General features: G+C 37.3%; 1 protein-coding gene across 2 annotated transcripts in view; it reads left to right on the forward strand.

Annotated features, from left to right (window-relative positions):
- The first annotated feature begins 288 nt into the window (after positions 1 to 288).
- tim (timeless) overlaps positions 289 to 25662 on the forward strand; it is a 62720-nt gene continuing 37346 nt past the window's right edge. The window contains exons 1-4 of one of the 2 annotated variants that reach the window (XM_089250231.1): positions 289 to 477; positions 20363 to 20476; positions 24046 to 24140; positions 25180 to 25238. In XM_089250231.1, the coding sequence (XP_089106357.1) occupies positions 20371 to 20476; positions 24046 to 24140; positions 25180 to 25238 (260 nt within the window). In that variant the 5' untranslated portion in view covers positions 289 to 477; positions 20363 to 20370. Of the gene's footprint in view, positions 478 to 16111; positions 16242 to 20362; positions 20477 to 24045; positions 24141 to 25179; positions 25239 to 25662 lie in introns of those variants that run through there. The other variant, XM_089250230.1, reaches the window with a different exon arrangement.

Consider the following 25662-nt stretch of genomic DNA (forward strand, 5'->3'; position numbering starts at 1 on the left):
ATAATTGACAATTTTTAATATACGTTGTTGATGTCCCGTATATTTTTGGATAAAATATGGTCATTGGAATTTTGGCTATCAATAACAACGCATCAATGTGAAAAAAAACTGATTCATAATTGATTATCATTTATAATCATATTTACATCAAAGAGTCAATTATTTGTCTTATTCTTCTTGATTTTTTTTGGGATAATTAGAAAGGAACTCGTCGTATTGTAATCACCAATATATCGTAACTATAAGATTTTAGTCAGAAAGTTCAGCAATAACTGAGCAGTCTCGTCTGATGGTTTTTTTTCCTCAAATGATTTGTTGTGGTGGACGAAAGTGCGCTAAAAGTTATCGTCTCCTATCGAAAAGCAAAGTTTGTTTATTTGAAGGTGCTCTAACATTTAATAATTTATTAATCGTTAATTATTAAAGTTTTGCATTCATTTTGTAGATCAAGGATGACTTAATAACTCGTAAATTTAGGTAAGCATTTTGAATGAAAAACCTTTGAACTTGTTTTTCCTCTACTTCTACCTAATTCGTGTTATCGTTTATAACCTCATTTATTTCAATTGCGGTAATTATTCCAAAAATCTTGAATGTACAAGCAATTTTACTATCGAAAAATTCAATTTTCAACAGTTCAAAATTGACTGATCGGTATTTTAATGACTTGAGATCGCTTCCGCGGTTAAATAAAATAGAAGTTTTCATTAGCGTGTATCAGTCTCAGGGTCGCAGCTAGCTAACTTGTGAGCCGGGGTAAACACACATTTTGGCGCCCTCTCTAGTCCATCACCAGACCCGCTTGCTCCACCTTACTTGCAGCTGCAGCCCTGATCAGTCTCAAAACTGGTCATGATTTTTGTATGAGCAAGTAGGAAACATTTTCCCATGGCTTCTCATATTGTTGGGGACTTAAAATGTATTTGAACATATTGGCTGAACCAACTTTGACCTTACAAGAGGAGCTTCCAAATCAGGGACATACTCAGGATCAACCTAAGGAGAGGGGACAGGCTCTTAATGGGGGATGGGCTGAGCGGGCAAGTTTGGAAAGGCGGCAAGTTTGAGGAATGAGTGGTTAAGAAAATTAGTAGAATAGGGAGAACAGCTACAAAATGTTTATAGCTCACAGGCGTTAAAACAATAAATTGGTCTGTGTAGATAGCACAGGACTAGGTCAGTGAGTGATCAAACGAGTGATCTTTGGAGTTTGCAAGCATGTAAGTAATCAAAACAGTGTGCAAGCATGTGAGTGACAAAAACAGTGTGCAAGCATGGGAGCTGGTCCAGACCTTCAATCTTGAGAACTACGCAACTTCAGAAGGTGCCAACTGAGGGGGGGGGGAGCAATTTTTTTTACCAAAATATTATTTGCTTACACTTCAAAAATGTCCAGAAATGGCCCTGCAGGTGCATGACCAAAAGAGTTTCTTAGTGAGTGAAGGATCAAGTCAGTGAGTGGCCAAAAGAATGGCATAGTGTAGGGGTTTTCAAACTTTTTTTACCCGTGGCACCTCTTTCCCTAGTCAGTGCTTATTCATGGCTCCCTTGAGCAGTTTAACAAAGAATCTTCGAAAAACTTTTGTCTGAGTTGCTGCTCCATGGTGTCCCTAACAAAGGTTGGAGGCACACTACGGAGCTGCAATGCACAGTTTACAACCTCTGACATAATGTGTTAAGTACAGCAGCATAGGAGTGACCAAAAGAGTGAGGGACCAAGTCAGTAAATGATCAAAAGTGGGACCAAAAAAGTGAGCAAGCATGATGAGAGTGACCAAAACAGTGAGAAAACATGTGAATGATGAAAAGAGTGACCAAGAGAGTAAGGGACCAGGTCAGTGGTGTTCAAGCATGGGACTGACCAAAAAATGACTTGAAGACGGAGATGTATTTATGAGTAGACTATAGACCAGGAGGGCAAATTTGGAGAATGAATAGTCCAGAAAATTGCACTAGAATAGGAGGAGGATGGAAAAATTTGTGTGGCTTTATAGGCAGCAAAACCATAAATTCACCTCTGAGCATACACCTCTGAACATACACCTTTGCCCAGGATCGTCCCAACACTTGAGCCCCCAGTTGATCAGTCTTCATGATTACAAGGATTTTTGAGAATATTAATGATAATTGGCAACTGGTGCTTCATGGAAAGGGGTGGGGGGCTTTCAGTATCACTTTATCTTGGGGCCTCCTCTCTATGATGCTCCAAAGACAACCCCATCAGGACCCTTTCATGTCAACGTCCCTCACATATTTTTATCTCAAAACCAAAAATACACTTCTGCTAGAGAGCAGGGACTAGTGCAGTGAGTGACCAAACGAGTTACCTAGAGAATTTGTAAGCTTGTAAGTGACCTGTAATGTTTATGATCAATATAATGTATAAGCATGTAGGTGACCAAAACAGTTTGCAAACATGTACGAACCAAAAAGGTGGCCTTACACCGAAGAGCAAGTAATCAGGGCAGTGCGTGATGAATAGAGTAACTTAAAGGGTTTGCAAGAATTATGAGTGACTGAGAGAGCAGAGGACCAGGTCAGTGAACAATTGTTAGAATAACCCAGAGTGTGTGTCAGCATGTGAGCGACCAAAGCAGTGACCTAACTTGTGTGCAAGAATGCTATAGTTTGAACATGGCTAATTACAAACATCTAACAAAACTTTTGGTTCCATCTTATACAATGATCTCTAAGATGGGATTTAGAGTGAGGGTTCCTTAAAGTTTATGATGATGAGGTATGATTATATTTGTAGCAGGGCTAGACAGATCTCAAAAAAATTTAGGAACCAGAAAAATTTTTTTAGATTGAAAAAATTTTTACCTAAAGAAAAAGGTCCAAAATAATGCTGCTTTTGACTTTTTCAGGGTTTAGTGACCCTCTTTCACGTTGGCAGATATGCTGCTATAAATTCCAAACATTTTGTGCTACTCTCACCCTGCATTTTAGAAACTACACAAAGAAAATTTTAGGTAACAATATTTTAGTCGCCAGGGAGACCTGATATGCAGTAGGCCTATATGTGTTACACCCAGTTTTTGGCCAGTTAACAAATTAGCTGATGTCTGAAGTCTTGCTATAATGTTGCTAGATTTTGAATGGAACGCGTATACTTTTGTACTCATAGTACGCAGGGCTTGAAAAATCCCCTGGTGAATTTAAAAGAAAATGCAAATAGAACTGGCACCTAAAATTTTCTCTGGTTGATGAATTGGATTCTAAGGACAACACAAAATTTTCTGAATTTATATCAGCGTGTCTACCAGCATGGAAAGGAGCTTCCAGTCTCATAAGATTCAGAAAAGAAATACAGGGTGTTTCAAAAAGAATCATCCGATTTAAAGAAAAATCGTAGCTATTCAGCTTTTAATCCGTTTTGATCGAATAATGTATAGATAGAAAGAGGGAAATCTCGAGTTTCACGCAGTTAGCGCTAACGCTCTTCCTTCGGCCGCCACTTCAGTGTTTGTCAAGATTGGCTTTTCCCACAGTTAGAAACCGATTCGGACGACGTCATTTTCCAGCTGGACGGGGCATCACCACACTGGAGCTTGCACTTTCGAGAATTTTTTAACCATCGCATTCCTAAACGATGGATCGGCCGTACGGGACCTGACGATTCAGTTAAGCATAACTAGCCTTCAAGACCGCCGGACCTCACAGTGTGCGATTTCTTCTTGTGGGGGGGGGGGGCTTATAAAAGACTATGTTCATGTGCCCCCCCCCCCTTTCCAGCTATATTAGCCGAACTGAAGATACGCATAACAGCAGCAGTGGGTGCAAACATGCTCGCAAAAGTTTGGGACGAATTCGACTACCGTAGAGACATATACCATGCATCCCAGAGTGGACATATTGAGCACCTTCAAGTTGGTTTGTAAAAAAAACTTTATGGTTAGCCATGTATCATAAAATTAATCTTAAGTGTCTATGTTCAGTATTTTAAATCGGGTGATTCTTTTTGAAACAAAAACCTTGTATATTTTAGACCATTTTTTTTCTCAGGGTATTAAATGTTTGGCTTCTAATAAATTTGTCTGGCGCATAAATTTCTTTGCAATTTGTCAATCCCTGGTAATATGTTTGCGGTGTTTTCTAGGTAGAAAGTGAGAACAAAATATTTTGATCTTAACTTATTTAAAAATCTATAGAGCATCGTCGGTATCTATGATTCATATATTGATTTGGTGGGAAAATTTGTTCGTTATAAGCATATGTTTGTGTTTTGATTATGTACCTTAAAAGTAGGCCAATCAGTTATTTCAGATAATCCTTTTGAATGTCCTAATTTTTTTTATCAGAAAAAACAAAAAAATATTTCATCAATCCATCACATCAGGCCATTTTGTAAGAGATTTAAAACTAGCTAGCCCACAAAAAAGAGCATTCATAAAGCGCAATCGACTCTAGGGCATTTGTAAATCTTTGAAAAGCTATTTCATACCTTGCACTGACTAGGCTCTATCGACCATTGTCAATTTTAGCCATTGTCTCCGGATGAAGGATTGGGCTGTGTGGGGTGCATAATACACGAATATAAAACACACAAAAAAAAAAAAAAGATACAGATTTAAAAAGTTACAATTAGAAAAATTGTGAAAAGCCTAAATTACAAATTTAACTTCACTACAGGGCGCTATGGCGACTGAAAAATCGGCGTTGGTGCCTAAAATTTTCTAATTTTCTATAAGTGATGGCTAACTTGGACTCTTGAGGACAACGCAAATATTTTCGGGACTTGAGCAGGGCCGGTTCTTTACATTTTTCAAATGTAAGCGAATAATATTTTGTGATAAAAAATCACCCCTCCCCTTCAGTTGGTGACCTAAAAAAATTCGGCCCCCTGAGTGCGATAGCACAGGTCGATAAGATACTCGCCTAAAGTACCAAAGAGTGTTTAGAGGTATCGCGAGTTCGATACCCGGTTCGTCCTTGTCAGGTACTTGCCTGACGCGGGAGTACAACAGAAGTCAAGCCTTGTTTTACTATTATTTATTAGTAACTGTTATTCCAAGCACAAGTGTTTTGGATGATAAATTCATTGAACAAAAACTATTGAATTAAAGATGTGACATGCCCATGGCCCTTTTATGTGGGAGAGGCTTCAAGCACTTCAGCTTTGCCTCCCTCCAAGTTAATATTACAGTATTATTTTTGTTTTCCAAAGTATACTAGGTCCTGCGTCTGGCAAGGATGACCACCACAATCCGTGGCTTCCCTGAGTAGTCTAAAAAAGAATCACTTCAAAGCATTGAATGGGTACACGTCACAATAACACCCTCGACTCTTTAACAATAATACGTCACAATAACACCCCGTCGACCAAGATCGACGACGCATAATTTCAGAGTCAATACTGTCATTTGGCCACTGTTAAAATATGAACAATGTAGGTCATGTGTATACAAGGTAAGCTAGTTCTCGAAAAAAAAAGTTAAAACAAAAGCCATCACGATAACTGCAAAGGAGCAAAAATAAACAAATAAATAAATCTGCAGCTTTAGTACTAATTGCTCGATGCGGTTTGAGCCCGGGCTCAGGGCCGTCTTAAGATTATCATGGGCACCCGGGCCAAGTGATTTTTCTGAGCCCCTACTTGGCAAATTTACATGCGTATTCTCGAGAATTTTTGTGAGGCCTCCTTTTCTCTTGAGGACCTCGGGCCCATGCATGCGTTAAGACGGCACCGCTCGGCCTCTGCTGCCTCTCAGTGGTGGTCGGCGGAATTAGATTTTCTGCAACTTTCTAATTTTTAGAGGGTTGATGTCCCCGTCACAAAAATCTCTCCTAGGACGCAAAAATGAAAATTCAAATTAAATATTCACAAAAGTTTCCAACTTCTCACTCCCAATCTGGAAGGTAGATATCAGCCAGCATCACAGGCTTAATGCACCCAGCAACAGACACCTCAACCTATAGAGCAAGGGACCAAGTCAGTGAATGCCCTAGAGCGTTTGTGACCATGTGAGCGACCAAAACAGAAACAGTGTGCAAGCAGAGAGGGATCAGGTGAGTGAGCAACCAATAGTGACGTAGAGAGTAAGGGACAAGCAAATGTGGAAGCATACGAATGGCAAAAGGATGAACCTAGAGAGTTTGCGAACATGTGAGTGACCTAGATAGTAAGGGACTATGTCAAAGAATGACCTATAGTGTGAGGGTATTACGTCAATGAATGACCTGTAGTGTGAGAGTATTACGTCAATGAATGACCTGTAGTGTGAGAGTATTACGTCAATGAATGACCTGGACAGTGAGGGATTATGCCAGTGTGTGACCAAGGAAGTGTGCAAGCAAATGAGTAATTTAGAGACAGGTGTTTTTGCAGGGACGGGGGCAAGGGAGCCAAAAGCCCACGGCGGAAAATTTGAGGAATGCGTGGTCAAGAAAATAAAACTAGAATGGGAAAAAGACGTCAAAATTTGTGTAGCCCACAGGCGACAAAATGATAAATCCACCTCTGGATATGGAAATACGTGTACGAACATAGTGCCCCCCCCCCGGTTTCCGATTCTGCAAGTCGGCGCCGTTGCTGATTGGTTAAAGACCTACTACTACACCATACATGCACTTCGTCCACATTCCTCTGCGGAACCTCTAACGAATTGGTTCATGCGGGAATGTGTGTGTACGTGTAGTGAAACCTGACATGAAGTTTGTTTCTGTGTAATGCTTGTTATGTGCAGTGCTGCCATCTGCCACCAGTTTTTCTAACTATGAGAAGTGTAATGATTGAATAATTGTTTCGTTGTAGGCCTGTTGCTCTCTGTGGCGAGACTTTTTAATGGGGAGATCGGCTCGCATTTGCACCTCGAAGTTGGGAACCACAGGAAACCAACTTCAGCCGACCACCACTGCGGTGACGGTGGGGTTCTAACCCGGATCCTCGCGATGCGAGTCCGTCATTATGACCACTCGACCACCACAGCGGCTGGTTATAGACCTGAATTTCAAGTCTTTTTAACTAATTCACTATGATGCTCGGGTGATGATGCATGCGTATCATTGCGCAGGAGATGATCTCGAACTTGAGATGACATCACCATCAATGGAGAAAAGTGGTATGTGTTCAGTGCCGTCCTCATCTTTGACAACGTAAAAATAAAAATTGTTTGTTTTTAGAGCATTTTTTTTTTACTGTCAATGTAACTTTGCGAATAATATCAAGTGAAGCTGTATCCTTGTTTATAAATTTACTATGCAGGAAGGGAGCTCCATCGAAAAAAATCATAGCCTAGGAACCATATACTAGGTGTGGGGGTTGTGCTGAGGGAGGGAGGTAGGTTCAACAGCAATTCTCAATCAAAAACAAGATTTTCAGCAACTCCATTTTCATTAAAAAATGGGAAAATTTTGAAAGACGGTTAATAATCCTATATTGTAATTGTGGTTTTTTTTTTAACTGAGTGAGAATTTAATGGTGTCGTAATTTCCGATTCAATTTATTATTTTCTGCTGTGAGCATAAAACCGGTTGTCGGATGCAGTGCCAGGGTTGACAATTACATAGGTCAGGTCACTATTACCAACTATGAAGTTTTCCCCCCAGTTTCACGGTGATGGGAGAAAGTTTACGTTTTTTCCTTTTCGATGTCTTTCCTTTGGGTTTTATTATTCTACGGAATCTCTCTCTGTTTCGTAAAATGTTTTACCAGTTGGCTTAAGTATTCTTTTTTTAGTAGCTTTGTTTGTCTGACTAATTGTAAAAAAGGGAAAAAATTCTCTGCCGCTCTTCTTCCAAGAGAATTGATGATAAAATTCTTTAGTATAACTATCCCGAGAAGAAGCCAACCTCGGTATCACGTTGTAACCGATATCCGGCGGACTGTTTCACAATGTTGGCCGCAGTAGCTTGGCCTGCATGACTGATTAGGACGGCGGTACTCAAACTTTGGTCGTCCGCGGGCTCCCTTCCCCTAATTAGCACATGTTCGCGGCTCCTCAGAGCAGGCTAACAACGAACTGCTTCAAAGACCTAACCGGCGCATATCAGTATTGTGTACCGCGACGTGTCTGACAAAGGCTGGCGACGTCCAGTTAGAGACCCATCGAGTTCGGGAATGAATTGACTTACTTTTACTCCTCTAAACTTGAACGATAGAACCCTCACTTCAAACAGTAAATAAGCAACCGAAATTCAAAAAACAGCATGTTTCGTGTGCTGTTGTCGTCTGCTAAAAAAGTGCTTGAGCAGTGACGTCACGCAGTACTACCGAGACCACGCCCACTGAAACAAAGCGGCAAGCGTGATTTCAAAGTGATGAAACCCTTATTATATAGCCCTGCATTTTGGCCTATAGTGGGGCCTATCCTTGGCCAGTGGGGAAAGGAATATTCACATTATGTTCGATCTTTCTCTCCTTTTTTTTTAAATTATTCATTGTCCCTGCTGATAGGTCTTTCCAAAACATTAAAACTATTTTGTAACCGTATATCAATTTCTAAAAAATAACAATAATAGTAATCTATTGCTATAGCCGAAACAGTGCTCTAAATCTAAAAAGTCGAAGCATACCTCATATAGTAGGGATGTTAAGATACACATTTTTCCATCTGATATTATTTGTTTTATAGAAATATAGAACGTCAAAGAAGATGCGGCATTGGAATAGCCGTTTTCACCCCCACAAAAACTCCGTTTTTATTATTCTGATGCCTCTCGGCAAACAACTCCCATCTATATTGCTCTTGTTATTACTATCATAGAATTAATATGCAGGACATTCTCCTCCAGGAGTCAAAAGCTTTAAAGATCTCCAGTTAATAGTTTGAGAAAGTAATGATTATTTTTCTCAATTTTTCTTAACACGCGTGGATATCTGTGATTCAGTCTTTTTATTTGCGATATATCTTGCATCTATATTCGTGATTTCCAGTACATACATCTGTATGAAAAAGTTCATCATTCTATGCAGCTTGAGATTGTGTGCTGTCTACTCACGTTCTTTAGCCTATGGGCGATTAAAGTGAGGATTTGTTCAATGCGTTAATATTCTGATAATAGAACTGAAGGAGTACATAAAAAAAAGTGGTGTTTTTGAATGTACTGTATGGTGGAAGATTTCTATTTTTCCTAACGAGCAATCCATCTGGATTTTGAACACGAAACAAGCACAACTCTCTGACAACATAAATACGTTAGGGGGGGGGGGCACACATACAATTAAGAACACACATTTTGGCATGTACCGATTCGTTAGAAGAACAAATTCCGCAGAAGAATGTGTATGAGGTGCATGTACGGTTAAGTAATATTAAAAGTATATTCATCGAGTGACATATAGATGTTGGAAGAATTTTATTGGTAGTTTTCTGTTCTTATTGCTTCAATATATGAATCGGATGCCTGTTTTACTGAGATATAAACACGATAGCAAGCCTGTAAAACCACATCTGTTACAAAACTATGCAGCCCTTTGTGTAATAGCCGGATAATAGTACTAATTTTATTCAACTGAAAGAACGGATTGCATTATTATTATTATTTACTTATTTATTTATTTTTTTGTTATGGCTTATGTCGTGCGTGCCACCGGCTATGCCTAGCTTAAATAAAGCTATTCAAACAAGATGTTAAATACGAATCTCATGACTCAAAATGCCTGCTGGTCATATACATGTACAAAAGCATAATTGTAGATGCTTTCAAGTTCCCTCCTCCACCTTCTATTCTTTCGTGAATTATTGTTTAGTATTGTTAAGTTTCAGTAGGCTAAAAGTTTGGGTAACAATTATAAATTTCTAATAATTGATATGCATGTTGTACAAAAAAAAGGCAAATTTACGGTATAAAAAACGTTTTTACTAGCGTCATTTGCTGCTGACTTAGAACACTAATTTCTGAATTGATGAATATTTTAACAATATGTTTATATTTATCTGTCCTTTCGGATAAATTTGAATTTTAAGTTATTATTTTGATGAAGTGTATTACAGTTGATCTCATTCATAGAGGAATTTGATGCAGTCAGATGTTGGTCATTATATTTTTTTAAATTTTTTGTTTCATTTTAAAACAACTTTAATATCGGTATTTAAGCTTTCGAAAATGATTTAGTTTCGTTTTATAGCGAAAGCTATGTCTGACTTTAACCACTTTAAGATCAAGGACGAATATTGCGCAAGGAATAAATTGAAACAAATTCTGTTTTTTTTTCTTTCCTCTCTCATCATCGCAAAGCTTTTTTGTAACCCTATGAAACAAAATTGTTCTTTTTACCTCAGTGTCAGTCAGTATATTAGTAGTCTACTCCTATCAGTGATTTCCCCCCACATACGACGTATCCTTCTACTATATACATGTAAAAGTGAAAAATGGAACAGGTAGGGTGAGGGAGGGGTCGAAACAGAAATTTGCGTCGTTCCTACTCTCTTATCTAATTATTTATTATACTGTTTTTCTTTTATTTCTTTTTCTTCTACTACTTCTCATCATTTCCATTTTCTAACATGCGGTTAGATTAGGACAAGGTTACCATATTTATCGCCGATTCATCAAATAGAGACCATCCGAATTTCTTGCCAATAACTTGTAAACAAAGAGGTTAATTACTACTTTCTAATTTTACATGTTTGAATTTCGGTCATATTTTTTCACTTCCTATCGTTTTTTTATCCGAAAAATCAATTTCTTAATAATTTGTAAAATAATTGATAATTTTGATGAGTCGTATTTTACCAACACATAAAATAATCGGATGCAGTGAAATATCGGTTAATACGATGTGTCCTCGGCCTTCATTAACCATTGAACTTACGTTAAAAAAAAACTTGATCTCCGTTGCAATGTATTTCGTAAAGGTTATTTTTAATGTTTCGAATGCAGGAACCAAAGCTGGGCAAATCTCTTCCCCGACATTCCTGGGGCATGTAAAAATTTTGGCTGGGCGTACATTTTTCTTAAAATCCCAATGCGTAAAATTTCGGAACGATGAGAAGCTCTAATTTCTATTTTTATGATTTTTCAAAAAGATTTTCTTCAATTTGTCTTTTAGCATTATTGTATATTTTTTGGTTATGAAGTAATTCCGGAATTGGAAATTTTTTGTGCCATTCGCTCAGCAATATATCTCCTCTACACATTCTCAATATTTCTCTCCAACATGCCAGGGTTTCAAATCGTTCTTCCTTGGCTTGTCAAGACATTTACGTATACCATTGAGCTATTCTGATGGTAATCATAGAAACTTCATGAACAGCGCACACAAGTAAAAATCGAATATTTACGAATTGTTTAGAAGCATTAATTCCGAAACGAACCCTAATATAAAATGTCTTTATTTGAAAAATATAAGAAACTCGTGTTGCTTTTGAGAGCAACACTGCCAAATAAAGGGTTGCTAAAAATATTGAATTCAGACTTTTATAATTTATATATTTTTTTCAAACTTCAAAAACTCATAAAATTTTAACGAACTTAATCGAAATTACTCTTAACGATCCTGAAATTACTCTTAACCATCCTGAAATTACTCTTAACCATCCTGAAATTACTCTTAACCATCCTGAAATTACTCTTAAGAACTGTCTAATTCTGAAATTATTTCATTCAATAATTCTTAAAGAACTGTCTAATTCTGAAATTATTTCTTTCAATAATTCTTAAAGAACTGTCTAATTCTGAAATTATTTCTTTCAATAATTCTGAAAGAACGGTCTAATTCTGAAGGAACTGTCAATAATTCTGAAAGAACTGTCAATAATTCTGAAAAAACAGTCAATAATTCTGAAAAAACAGTCAATAATTCTGAAAAAACTGTCAATAATACTGAAAAAACTGTCAATAATTCTGAAAGAACTGTCAAAAGTCAATAATTCTGAAACTTTCCTTCAATAATTCTGAAACTTTCCTTCAATAATTCTGAAACTTTCCTTCAATAATTCTGAAACTTTCCTTCAATAATTCTGAAACTTTCCTTCAATAATTCTGAAACTTTCCTTCAATAATTCTGAAACTTTCCTTCAATAATTCTGAAACTTTCCTTCAATAATTCTGAAACTTTCTTTCATTAAGGTGATTTTTTAGCATTTCTGTAAATTTTGTTTACCTCGTGGATGCTGAATTTGGCCTCTCGAAATAAGTAGCTTATACAAGAAATCATAGACCTCAAAAACTGTTTTGGCTGCTAGCCCCCAAATTCGTGACGACGGCCCTTATAATGTATCAAACGCATAGCATAACTATTGAATCTGGAAAGTATCTCACAGTTCTAAATACAGCAGTAAAGATTCCCAATGTCTAGAACTCTAACGAATATTTATTCTTTTTTTTTTGGAATTTGATCGTTTTTATATGTAAAGTAGCTATTTTCGAAAATTGTCGGCGGGCCATGGATTGAAGACCCTTGCCTTAAGGCCCTGTATAAGCAGCACTATTCGAGAAAGAAAAAAATAATGATTTTTCCGGCTTTCCATACGTGTCAGTAACTATGAAAAAAAATTATCAGCTCGAAAAAAAAATCACACATTTAAAGGTTAAGAACTAGAAGCTTCAGCCGAGGTGGTAGAGAGATCGATTTACCGAAGTTGCGCAAACGTTTCAGTGATTATTCCACTTTACAAGAAAACGTGTTTGTGTTCTCTTGAAAGTCAAAAAAATATTTTCTTCCTTGTTCACGGGGGAAAAAAACAATTTTCGTAATCCGAACATTCTTTTTTGCAATTTTTTCTTGTGAATCCAGCGTTTCCTGATGAGTGTCGTACCGTATTGCCTGCAGGTTTTGTGCATTTCTACTCAAGGTGACTACATCGAAACGTCCGTGTATTTTTTAACGACTGGCGTAAACCAAAAAATGCCGATTTTTGTTCGAATTAATACTCATACACCGTGAGAGCTCGTAGAAAGAGTTTATCAGACGTGATGTAGCAGCGATATGAGATTAAAAGAGCTGTATAATTTAATGTCGTACCCCCCCCCCCCCTCCCATTGCTAAAGAGATGCCTCTCAAAATTAGTGTTCGTATTCTACAGTGGTTCTTAACCTTTCTCTACCACGCCACAACTGTAGTGAAATGCAATATTCGTCGCTCCTTTGACTAGTCGACAACATGCCTTGACAAATCACAACAGCCAGATCGCTATGTTAACTAGAAAATCAATATTAGCGCCTAAAACGCTTTTACAAGTGGACAGAGTATCCATGTAAAAGTTTATTTTTTATTGCATAACTATACAACCTCTTACTGTATGAATGGCGTATCTGAGGTCTACACAGTATTGAGATAATTTTTCTAATTGGTCGTATGCTTCTTGGATCGTTATTCCAGAATAAAGGGACTTTTTCTATACACCCTATATTCGGTAAATATCGATATCTACGTAAATACATGAAGCGAAAATATTTAAAAAATATAATGCTTCTTTTTTTTGTAAATTGATTGTAAATTACGGAGCATTGCACCCTAAAAAATATCAGCTTATGCATTTTATAGCATAGCCGCCAAGTCTCCCGCATTTCTACTCCCGGACTTCCGAGAAAAATCTCTCGAATTTCACCCGTGATTGTAAAAAATCCGTACATTTAGGGAAAAAATTATTCCTTAAGAATTTATACTCGAAAAAAACTGCTGCTTTATGAGCGTTGTGTAAATTGTCGCCATTTCGTCAAATCACAAAAAAAAAAAAAAAAAAATTTAGGGAGAACACACAAAATTCGCTAATCAGCAAGCGTCAATCCGGCTTTTCGAAATCCAAAATTGGCACAATCGCGTCTATCTGCTTTATCCATATGTCCCGTTTCGGGCCCGACAGATTTTTTTTGGTTTGCGAGATTTGATTTTTGAGAGGTATTTAATTTAACCCAAGGACTTTAACCTACTGGTTGGCCATGTTTGGCGATGGCTTGCATTGTGTCACGGTTTTGCAGCGGGAAAAAGACCTTAAAATTTCCCTTTTACCAATAGAAAATCCCTAAAATGTTTTGAGAAATCTCTTTTTATTTTTGTACGGAATTTGGATCCGCGCGGAAACCTCCCAAATTCTCATTCTTTGAAGTTGGCAGCTACAATAGTACATTTACAGATCGCTTAAGTGTCCCGTGGTACATTTTCAGACCTAAATGATCGGTGGCACATTTTCAGATCACTTAAATGACCCGGGGCACAGTTCCAGAACACTTAAGCGATCCGTGACACATTTATTAGTTCTACATCACTCGAATTACCCGCGGCACATTGTCAGATTATTTAAGTGATCCGCGACATATAGTGATGCGTGGCACAATTCCAGACAGGGTCATCATTTCAACTTTTTCCAGGGGGGACAAAGAACATGTACTCAATGTATTTATAATTTTATGTGTATATATATACCATTTTTAGTGTATTTTTAAAAGCTGGGAAGCCGGGGGAGGTGGGAACGGCCCTGGTTCCAGAGCACTTAAGCGGCCCTGACAAATTTCCAGATCACTTGGATCCGTGAAACATTTAGAGATCACTGAAGTGGCTCTGTAGGGCACTTATCAATAGGGAGGGTGAATGTTACTTCAAGTGCCCACAAGCTATCGAAAGGTTTTTCTCCTTTTTGGCGCACCGAGTAAGATACAATAAAAAATATTTCATATTTTCATAAAGGGTGGTTGATGACTTAAGCATTATCAAACCCCCTCCCCCATCGATGCTGACGTAATACTTGAATAGCCCCTTGCATTAAAAATGCAAAGCTTTCGTGAACCCAGCGCTCATACAGCCCCACATCATAACAGAAGTATTGAATTTCACTTGACGTTTCAAACATTGTTTTGTGAATGTTTTGGGTTTGCAGCGCCAAACGCGGATGCCTTGTTGACCGAGGGGCACGCAAAATACTGGCTCGTCACTAAAAAGTATGGTTTCCCGGTGTGAAAGCGTATTTTTGCTCCATGACCATCAAACTCTAGCAATTTTTTTCTTGGGAGTGAGAAGTGACGTTTTTCCTAGGCACACGTCTGAGTGCGGTGGAGGCATGCCCCCCCCCCCACAAGGGTGGGGCTAAAAGGGCTCTATTCCTGGGGCCCGGGACAAATCTCATTGCTTTTTCACGCTATAAATTAACTTTAGAAGTGCTTCCGTGAAAAGTCTGACTGAGGGGCCCGCAAACGATGACAGCCTAAGGGGCCCTGCTCCAGTCTGTGGGGCCATGGGAGAAGAAGGATGATGCGGTCACTCCTATTTCTTTCCACTCCGAATATAGCAAACTTCTAAAGCGGTTTTTTCTGCACGATTTTCTGTCTTGGCGAATGTGTAGTCGCTGTCTTACGACTACGATTATTCTGGAAACTACTGTTGATTCCATTTTTACGTATATTTGTTTGAGAAAATCTTGCTTTTCGGGCAATTACCTGGTGAGTCTTCTTTCCACAGCCTCACTATGAGAAGTTTGGTAGAAATCAGAACGTCTTTCTGACCATTTTCAACGTTATCACTAAAGAACACCTGCTTGCTAGCGCAGATATTTATAGTAATAGCACATGCGCAATATCGAAAATTTTGCACTAATTTTGCCCTCAGTGACAACCAATAAGAAATATATTCACAAGTATTCTAATATACAAGTATTTTATAAGTTTTTTTTTGTCTCTCCAGAGTATTCTGATTTTGAGAACAGTTACAACATTTTTTAAATATTCTTTCTATATTGATTTTAAGTGTGAATAATATATGATATTTCCAAGTCTTCAGAGCTTGGCCATTTTTTCTTTTATTCATTAACACTATTTATTTTCCAAGATATTATTTATTTAAAAAAATTCAAACATCCATTTTTCACTTTATTCTAATTTTTTTTGAATGGATGTTGCAATGCCATTTATATTCATAATCTTGAAAATAATATGAAATTTCAGTGAAGTTAGTGAATCGAGAAAAAAAAGTTGGAAGCACATTTCAGAATCAAGTAGCATGCCCACTCCCAGGTGGCGATGAATGCGCAACTTTTTGCTCCGGATTTGGCGCAATGGGTGATTTTGTTTCCGAGAAAACAGGAGATCTCCCGATGGCTGCGAAAACTCTGTCGGTCCTCTCTTTGACTCACTTGAAATTCGTCATTTCAGAAGGTAACACAAACATCTCACGGAGCACTCAGAATAAATCTGAAAAGAAAAATTCATAATATTCAGTCACGGTTGATTTTCATTCAACTAAAAAAAAAGGTGATGTCATTGTGAGTTGCCCAGTGTTATAAATATATGCGGTGATTCAAATTATGAAAATTTCTGGTTATAGATAAAGTGCTTATTATGAAATAACTTTTTGATGATAGGTGAAGGTATGTTTCTATTTTCATTTCTTTTTTTTCTGAACGGTTTCGATTAGTTTCTTATTCGTATTTTTGTTGGAAATTTTTTTTATTCGATTGTTTCCCCTTTTTCAACACTTTTATTTTGGCCAAAAGGTCGAAAAGCAATCATGGAAACCCTTAATTTTCCAAACTAGAACGGACGGTTGTTTTTTACCTGTTCCAAGCGGTTATGTCATATTAAAGCCTCAACAGAACTGCCCCAACTGTAACTACAACTTTAATCATTCTTTCGACGTAATTTTTTTTAACATAATTTTAACATAATTTACAAAGAGCTTTGCCTTTAAAATCGTGCATTTTCTGCAATCCCACTAGACAAAACTTTGTTTTTAAAATATCGCACTTATCTGGAAATCAAACTTGAAAACTGTTTTATTTTTTTAACGACGGTGTGACGGTGTTAAGTTTCTGATTAATTTACATTGATATTCTGTTTTTAGGAGTTGTACTAACGATTTGTAATTTATTACTTGTATATTTCAATTTTGTATGTCATCCTTGCAACGTGGTCTTGCCCCTCAACCACTCATTTGGGGGCAATGGCTAAAACTGGCTAAAGCTTAAGCCTGGGCCGTGTTCCGTTTGAAAGAAAGATTATGGGAACAAGGCTTCCTCTTCCAATCTTTCTACATGTGAAGAACGTACCATAGATGGGTCTGTCATGGAAATAATCCATTGCCGATTTTAAATTACGAAGCCCTTGTGCTATGTTATGTTGCTCATAAAGAACTTGTCTTCCTCATCTTAATCACCATGCAGTATCACTTCTGTTTCAGGAGCAGTCAACTCGATTGATCTTTCCCCGGACGATTTCTGATTTGCTGTTTATTTAATTCTTCAATAAAAGATTTAATTCTTAATTCTTCTAATTTTAAGTTCAGTGATGTCCACATCACTGAACCCTTCTCCATCCACCCGCTTTGCTAACGTGACAACGTCTTTCATAATTTCTTCAATTGGCTTCGTGGAAATAGATGTGCCCTCAGTTACGCATAGTACACAAAAGTTCTTCCAACATGTGGTTGTTCCCATCTTTATAACTTCCGCAGTTCTAGCAATGACACTAATGGCATTAATAAAATTCATCCATGACTTTTAAACGTTTCTTGCATTTGCATCTTCGATTGCCTGTATAATCATCGTTGAGTACTGTGTATACAAATAGCGTTAAGTTGAGTTAGGAGGCATAAATATGGCGGCCTTAAGCGCTAGAAAAAAACTTTTCTAGCTTTTTTTAACACATGTAGAGTTGCCAAATTCTACGGAGATTGTCCATAGTTTCTACGGCCGCTAATACGGAGCTACCGGAGACTCTCAATACTACGGAAATCGGTTTTAAAAAAACGGGTCTTTCAGTTTCTTCTGGTGTTTCACTTTTTTTTATTATTATTTTTATAAAATTGCACCGATCTGTTTTGTTTGTGCGCGAAAGGCAATCTGTAGAGCCGCGTCTAAACCCGCCACTGTACCAACACCTATAGCAGAAGGCTTCCGCGCGAAGCGCGTGACATCACTGAAATCATACATTTCATCTATAGTCATTGGATATACTGCAAGAAGGGGTAAAGATTTCGCATACGTCGGCCTGCTTTATCCAATGTCTGCATGCGAAATGGACGACTTAAGTGACGTCAAAGCTTCGCACGAAGACTTTCTATTACAGAAAGTGTTTGTCTCTGCTCGATAAAACGCACAAAAACCTGTTTTCCGCCAAAACCGACCCACTATGTGGACTAAAAACAGGTTTTTGAATGTTCAGCGCGGCGGGTTAGGACAGCACCTCCCAGGGATAGAAGGCCTCTGGCAACACTGTTTGCCATAAACGTCATTTAGACTACCTAGCAAGTTTGCCACATTTTGAAACACAGCATCTTATTTCGTTTCTTATTTTGGCGTAGAATCTTCCTGATTGGCTCACAAATACCGCATAATGATTGGATGTGGGGCACAGAAATCGCCAATTCTGAGCCCGATCATTTCTTTTCCTCACAACGATGATATTGGAACGAACAGGGAATCTTTCCCCCTGAATATTCTGAGGGAAAATGGACTACTTACTGACGTCACAAGCAGACTGCGGAGGCTTTCTATCTGTAAGAGGTGCTGATATAAAAAGCCTCCGCACGGGTTGCCAAGTTCATCTGTAGCGTCATTAAGATTACCTAACAAGGGTCTAAAATTTTGAGTTCTTAGCCCTAACAAGTTTGCCGCATTTTGAACTTCATCTTATTTCGCTTCTTCGTATTTTAGTGTAGTATCTTCCTGGTTGGCTAACAAATACGGTATGATGATTGGATATAGGGCATAGAAATCGCCAATTCTGATCCCGATCATTTCTTTTTCGGTCAACCGTGATACTGGCACAAGCAGGGAATTTTTTTCCCTGAATATTCTGAGGGAAAATGGACTACTTGCTGACGTCGCGAGCAGCATGCGGAGGCCTTCTATCTGTAAAAAGTGCTGTTCGGACCCGACTTCATTTGCATAGTACATGGTCGAGCTCGTGGAACTTATGTCGGAAAGAATGCTTCGTCGTAGGTGCCGTAGGAACTCTGACACAAAGAAGATGGGGGAGGGAGTGTGGGCTTGCTAGACGTCCGTATATACGGCCCACAAGGGCGTATGCAGGTTGGGATTGCATTGAATATTCATGAATTATTAAGGGACTCTGTGACCTCGGAACGTTATTTCGGGAGGGGGGGGGGGCGCACTCTTGTGGCCTGAGTCCTCTAGGTTCCAGTGCCACTGAGGTGCTATATTAATGAACTTTGAATTAAAATTTATGAGTGCGATAACTTTTTATTGTGCTATGATTACGTTGTCCTAGGGGTGCCACCCTCCCATGGTAAAGCTGAGATTCATCACTGCTGACGAGCTTTAAGCAAATGTTGGCATGTCTGCTTATGCAATGTATATTTTCTGCCGATGCGAGAAGTGGCACTGCAACTGTTTTCCAAAAAACTGGGAAAGAGATGGCGAAGGCGAAAATCGCGAATACCGAGGGCCGACTGTATTATTATTAGTATTATTTTCCTTTATCAACGTTTCAGACTCAAAAAGTTGAATAAACCGTTATTAGCTTATGTAGCACATAAGATTTCCGTTTCAGTGTGTTTAACGTTTTATACATTAAAAAAGTTGTTTTTTTTAAATTCATATGTAATGAAAAGAAAGTTATTTCTGTAGCTTTTTTTGAGGCTTTTAAGAATATCTGTTAACTGTACAATTTTAGAAAGATGTGTCGGCTGGAAATTTTTAAATTTGATTTAAATGGTAAATTTTTACTTAAAGAGGAAATTCGATAAGTTTATATGATTTTATTCCCATAAACTTGTTTTTCTTATTTTCATATTCATAATATTTCTCCCTTCCTTTATCTTGCTTTTTTTCTCTTTTTCCTCTTGAACTTAAACTGGGGAAAAATATGCAGTATGCTACGTATTATACTTTGAAAGCTTTGGTCTGCGTAGGACATCAATGTTAAACACCGATCTTATGAATGCTCTGAATAGTTTCAGTTTATTAAAAATTTGAACTCTAACAGAAAGAGGTCATTATGACTTTTTAAAATGAGGGGGAAGCTTGCTCTTGTTTATTTGAATCATGCTTGTCGGATCATCATGTCTAACGGAAGACACGAATAAGTTTCGGGCTTATCTGAATTTTGCCTCAACTCCCGAATCCATCAGTGGTTTTTTTAATCTGGGGCCCAGGAAACCGCTTGGCGGTCCTTCGAGAGTGTTATGTGGCGGAAGTTCATGAGCTTTGAGGAAAAAACAAAATTGTTTTTGAATTACTATATGCTGAATATTGTTCCTCAACAGTGTCTGTGACCTTCACTTTTTGTTAACGGGTGGGAGGAGGGGAACATTTCTAGCATAAATCTCATATTTTATATTTTAGCTTGATTATGAAAACGGTTTGCAATTGATTTTGCTATTCATAACCACTCGGGAGTATTATCGTAAGAGGAATAGAGTTTGTTTCTTAGAAATAATGGACTTCGTTTTCCTGATCGGATAGACTTATTATGAGATTACATTACACCCATTAAATGGTTTTTTTTTCATTCTATCTCATTATTCTAGTCAGTGTCATGAACTCGTTAACGGCATCTAAAGCAAAGCAGGAGATCCGGACGTTAACGTCTTCCCTGGGTTGGACGGAAGATGATGTTTACGTTACTAGTGCGGATTGCCTTCGTAAGTATAGCTTGCCATACGTAACGAATCAATCAAGTTGTTTTGTTTTAAATATCACAGACTGCTTGAATCTGCATACATTTTTGTTTTATTACTTGGAATTCATTGATTTTTTTATTTTATTTAGCCACACACACTGTACAGCTTCTTTCTTAATAACGTTAGTCGAAATTGGCAAGGCTCCAACCAGGAACTCGGGATGAATCTTGCTATTTTAATGTTTTTTTTATATATAAATTTATAAAAGCCCCCCGCCCCCGAAATATCCTGGTCTAGGAGCCTGGTTCCAGAATGTGGGACCTTTAATTTACATAGCACAACTTAAGCCTTTAGTACAGAGTGTCTTACTGTATCGACAAAGAAATTTCCACGTTTTAAAGTGCGGTATTCGCTGAGATATTCGAAAAACGGGAAAAAGTTAGGGAAAAAAAGCGTTGTCCGTTAGTTTTTGTTGTTCTCTCTAACTTTCCTCAGATTTTTGAATTCAAACATCTCTGCAAAATATTGCACTTAGAAACGAGGAAATTTCTTTGTCAGCATCAGGAGAGACAGGACAACAACTTTATAATTTAGTTTTTGGGCACAGGGTGTCCATATAAAAAGTTAATTTTTTTATTTCAGTAACTATACAATCCCTTGTAACATGAATGGCGTAGCTGACATTTTTGACTTTGCACATTTATATTCCGCAAGAATGACAAATATCTGTCACTGTTTTATTGCTATCCCATTTTGAAAACCGTCAGTCGATTGTAAGACACTCTATACTAAAGCCTTAAGTTGTGCTATGTGATGAATATCTATTTGACCTTTTCGAAATTTTGTTGCCGTAACCGCGAAAGCTAGGTTTTTGTTTCTCTACCAATTCTCCAGCGCATACTCTGAAACGCCTATAACCTCAAATTTCATTTGCATTAATTAATTTTTGCTGTCGCCAGGGGCTCGTATGTCGGTAAAGTTATTCCATGACCACACTACATGCTAAGTTTACAGACACAATTAGCCGATCACACTTTTTTCATCAAGCTGGGCACTCTTTATGAAAGATACCGGGAATAAGAAAGCAACACATATGGACGTCTCGGATTTTTGGCTTCTCTAGCTGTGCGAGGCCCTTGAAACACGTGTCGATAAAAGGACATCAAAGCTGGATATTTGTTTTTAACACCTAGCTCTTTAAATAAGGAAAACGAGACGCGTTATTTTTTTCCCTATCATATAGACTTCTTTCTCCTCATTTGCATGAGCTTCATCAAATAACGTGAAAGGGGGTGGAGAAAAAAAAACTATCAGGTCATCAGATGTTCACGTGGAGCCTCACAAAACACAAACACACAAAAGATTCAAATTAGCCATTTTCTTCTTTTTTTTTTGTTTCCAGGAAAAAAATTTACAATAATTTATTTGGCGTATCCTCTGTTTCTTGAAACGACGTGCTGTATGACGTCTAGTGTATACGGAGGGAATACTAAATATATCTTTGGTTGAAATCGAAGAACACACATGCGGTACTAGTCCCAGAAATCGCCGTTAGGAAAGAAAGAGAGAAAATGACATTCACAAACATGATCATTTTAAAATTCATTTTTCTTTCTATGGTTTTCCCTGCTCCCCATATCTATTGTGAATGACATTAGACAAGCATTGTATTTTTCCAAATTTTTTTTGTTGTTGATTGCTTCCATTTGTTAGATTGAGAAACCTCAATCGAATGCAAAACAGCGATTTTTTACCCGACAATATTCGGCGGCAGCTGTTTAGGCATTTCACGTCGGATGCGTAATATTATTTTTGCCGCAATGTTCATTACTACAGTGTGTTTTTTTTTTTTTCGTTTATTTTTGTTGATGATGGTTTATCAATACCTCCTCAATTATAAAAATTTAAGAATGAATTAATTTATTTAATATTGATGATACGAGGCGGTATATCGTACTTACGTCGATACATAAATATCAGATTTCTGGTTTATCTCTTCTGATATGGACTTAGTTTCATATTGTGATATAAGGTGCTGGAGAAAAGTTCAAGGACAACAGAAAAACCGCTATATTTTAGAAACTTGTGCTTGTAGGTGCATGAAAAGTTTAGTGACAATTACAAATTGAATTAAACATTCCACTAAAAATAATTTTGATCAATGCTGCACTTCTTCAAAAAAAAAAAAATTGTAGAATTTATAGTAAAAGCCAAAACCTGGAAATAAGTTTAAGGACATTCATGGTTTCTGACGTTGAAGAAAGAAATTTGCATTTTTCTCATATTGGCGTAACACCCGAGACTGTTTCGATCAATCATGCGCTGTGAAATCAAATTTTTTTCTGAAATTGTGAAGTTGCGCCAAAGACAACATATTTATTGAATATTGAAGGGGCGAAAAGCTTACTCTCAGAAAAAACATGATGCCTTTTCCTGCAATAGTGAGGAGAATGAAAAGAGATTGAAGATTGTTACATTTTCATAAATGGGCCCGATAAATGTGGACTGAAAGCTTGAGCGAAAAGGTTTTTTTTCCTACCATTCGTCAGAAAAAGACGATTATTCACAGTTTTTTGCGTGAAGAAGAAATTCTCTGGTGTAATTCCAGAAGGAATACAACTTGCCTTGCACACGTCGAACTGTGCCTAATGTGATAGAAAAAATTTCAAATGTTTAGTATGCAAAACCCAGAAATGAAAATCTCGCCTTATAAAACAGCGCAGATAAAAGCTACGTGAATCGGCCAAACAGCATGTATCTCTGATACCTAGTAGGATGAAGATATTTTCTTTGATGAAAATCAATTTAGATGGACTCGATGGTTTTAAATATTACTGACCTATGCAATGACAGAGCCATGTCTTGGGAATATAGGCATATAGAAACAGTTTTGGCGGAATTCACCTTACTGAGGCACCTCTAATAACTTTTAGACAGTTTTTGTTTCAAAAATAAAATTCTCCTGTACATTTTAAAGTCTAGAAGGTATTTGTTTGAAGCCAGTTCAGTTGAACCCCTCGAGTGGTGATTGAGAAGTCCTTTTCTTAGTCCTATTGCTTAGTCTTTAGTTTTTATGATATTTTGACTCACGAAGCCTATAGAAGTGGTACACAGTACGAAAACAAACATGACGTTATTGCTTTGATCAAAGAAGCTTGGAAGACGATTAAACAACTAGCTATTAATGACATATCTATCAGTGACATCTCGAAAGATAAATCTTATAAAGAAAAAGGTATCTCTTCTGATCAATGCAAATTTTTGCGCATAACTTTTAAATTGCCCTTATACTTTTTTTTCCAGGTTTTAGCCTATAAATTCAACAATTTTTTTCTGAAAAAGTGCAGCACTCATCAGAATTATTTTTACTTGAAAGTGTTTAGTTCCACTTGTAGTTGTGGAATTAAACACACATTGTCATTTTAAAATTTTCATGCATTCACAAGTATAAGTTTTCAAGATATAGCGGTTTTTCAGATGTCCTTAAACTTTTTCCCAGCACCTTGCTGTGCATGTTAATTTCTCAATACTAATTCCTAGATTATTCTATGTATGTGAATTCATTCTTCCAACCCCACTTATTTTTCAAGAATCCGTGGAAGCACTTGAAAATCTTTTGTTGGAAGATGATGTTTTCACCAGAAGCATTCGTCTCCAACTCTCTCAAACAAAGCTGATTGAAAATGTAAGTTGAAAGCGTTTTTAAACTTTCTTTTCCTACCAAAACTTTTGTGTGCAGCATGGAATTTCGAAAGTCAGTTTGCACTTTTAAAGAAGTCTATGTAGGCTATACACATGAACGATCAAGAAGAAAAATTTTAGTATTGGGTTGAATAATTGTTATTGACCAAACATGGAATAACGCCTATTGTTTACCAATAATACTAGACCCATATACAGGGCCGTAGCCAAAAATTTATTCCGGAGAGGAGGGCCTTCAAGAAGCGCTCTGTGCTTGTGGTTATGTCGGAGATCTTCAACTTTTTGCTAGTCGTGATACTATCTATGCCCATCATTATTAGAAAGGGAAAAAAAATTATTATAGAGGTGGGACATATTAATGTCTACAGGGAGGGGAGTGTGCCGGCACTGGAGAAATCGTTTTACAGGCGATTATAGTTGTATAGAAATTTCACTGTAAATGCCAAAATTCTGGCATGGTTAATTTTAAATCAATGTAATGCTGATTAATATACTGATTCCAGAATTTGCAGAAATTGCACTCATTGAGACATGTATAAAATTCGAAATACAGTCGACGATCGTCATAACCTCCGTCGAAAACGGACGTAATATCGGGTGGTCGATGTATCGAAAGTCGAAAGGAAAACATGTGGTTATACGAAAGTTTTTGGTACTTCACGTACTGGTCGTTGTAATGGAATGGTCACTATAACGTGAGGTCGTTATGACGCGCATCGACTATATTTTGTAATTTATTGGTATGTTTCAACTTATGTTCTTTTTCTGGTGGTTTAATCGTGGGTTTTCGGTTATCCACCATTACCTCAGAAAATCGGAATTCTACTGCAACCAATGTTGAAAATTCTCAGCGGTTATTTGTTCAGGGTTAATATTGACCGTGATACAAATACAAATATAGGTCCTAAAATTCTCTTTTGAACTAACCAAGGACCAGAAAATGTTTTTTCAATCGTGATAGTTTTTATTTTATCAAACTTTAAACATAAGTGTCTTTGTTTTTCTTCCTACTATCCATGCAGGATCTGATTCCTATACTTCTCCATACCAAAGACGTCAAACTTCGTGCCACAGTGGTGAGGTGGGTGTTGTTCTATGATCTTCAATATTTAACTTTTGGACATCCTTTGTGACCTTTCATTTTGAATGCATGCAATTCCTGGAAATTCGTCAATGAAAGAATATCATCTTATTTTTCTGCTTGTTTTGTAATTTTTCAAGTTTTTTTTTTTTTTTTGTTCCTTTATTCATTTTTATCCTTACATTTAAATGAATATGTTTGAATCCAAGTTTTGAATTTTGCATGAAGTTCTTAATTGGTGTTATTATCATGTAACAGTTTTAATTTTAAATAGGCCTGAACTACAAAGTTACATGATTAATGGTTTTTTGAATTTCCCTCAAAAACAAGCATTGCAATCGGATCGTGTATGGTGGATGTGGAGTCGCGGATCTTCATATATGCAGCGTCTTTTTTTTTATCTCTTCATATAATATATGCATGA

This window comes from Pholcus phalangioides, unplaced genomic scaffold (assembly GCF_987345545.1).
Source record: "Pholcus phalangioides strain wild (caught in Gottingen) unplaced genomic scaffold, Ppha-v1.0 ptg000022l_1, whole genome shotgun sequence".
NCBI classification, from domain to species: domain Eukaryota; kingdom Metazoa; phylum Arthropoda; class Arachnida; order Araneae; family Pholcidae; genus Pholcus; species Pholcus phalangioides.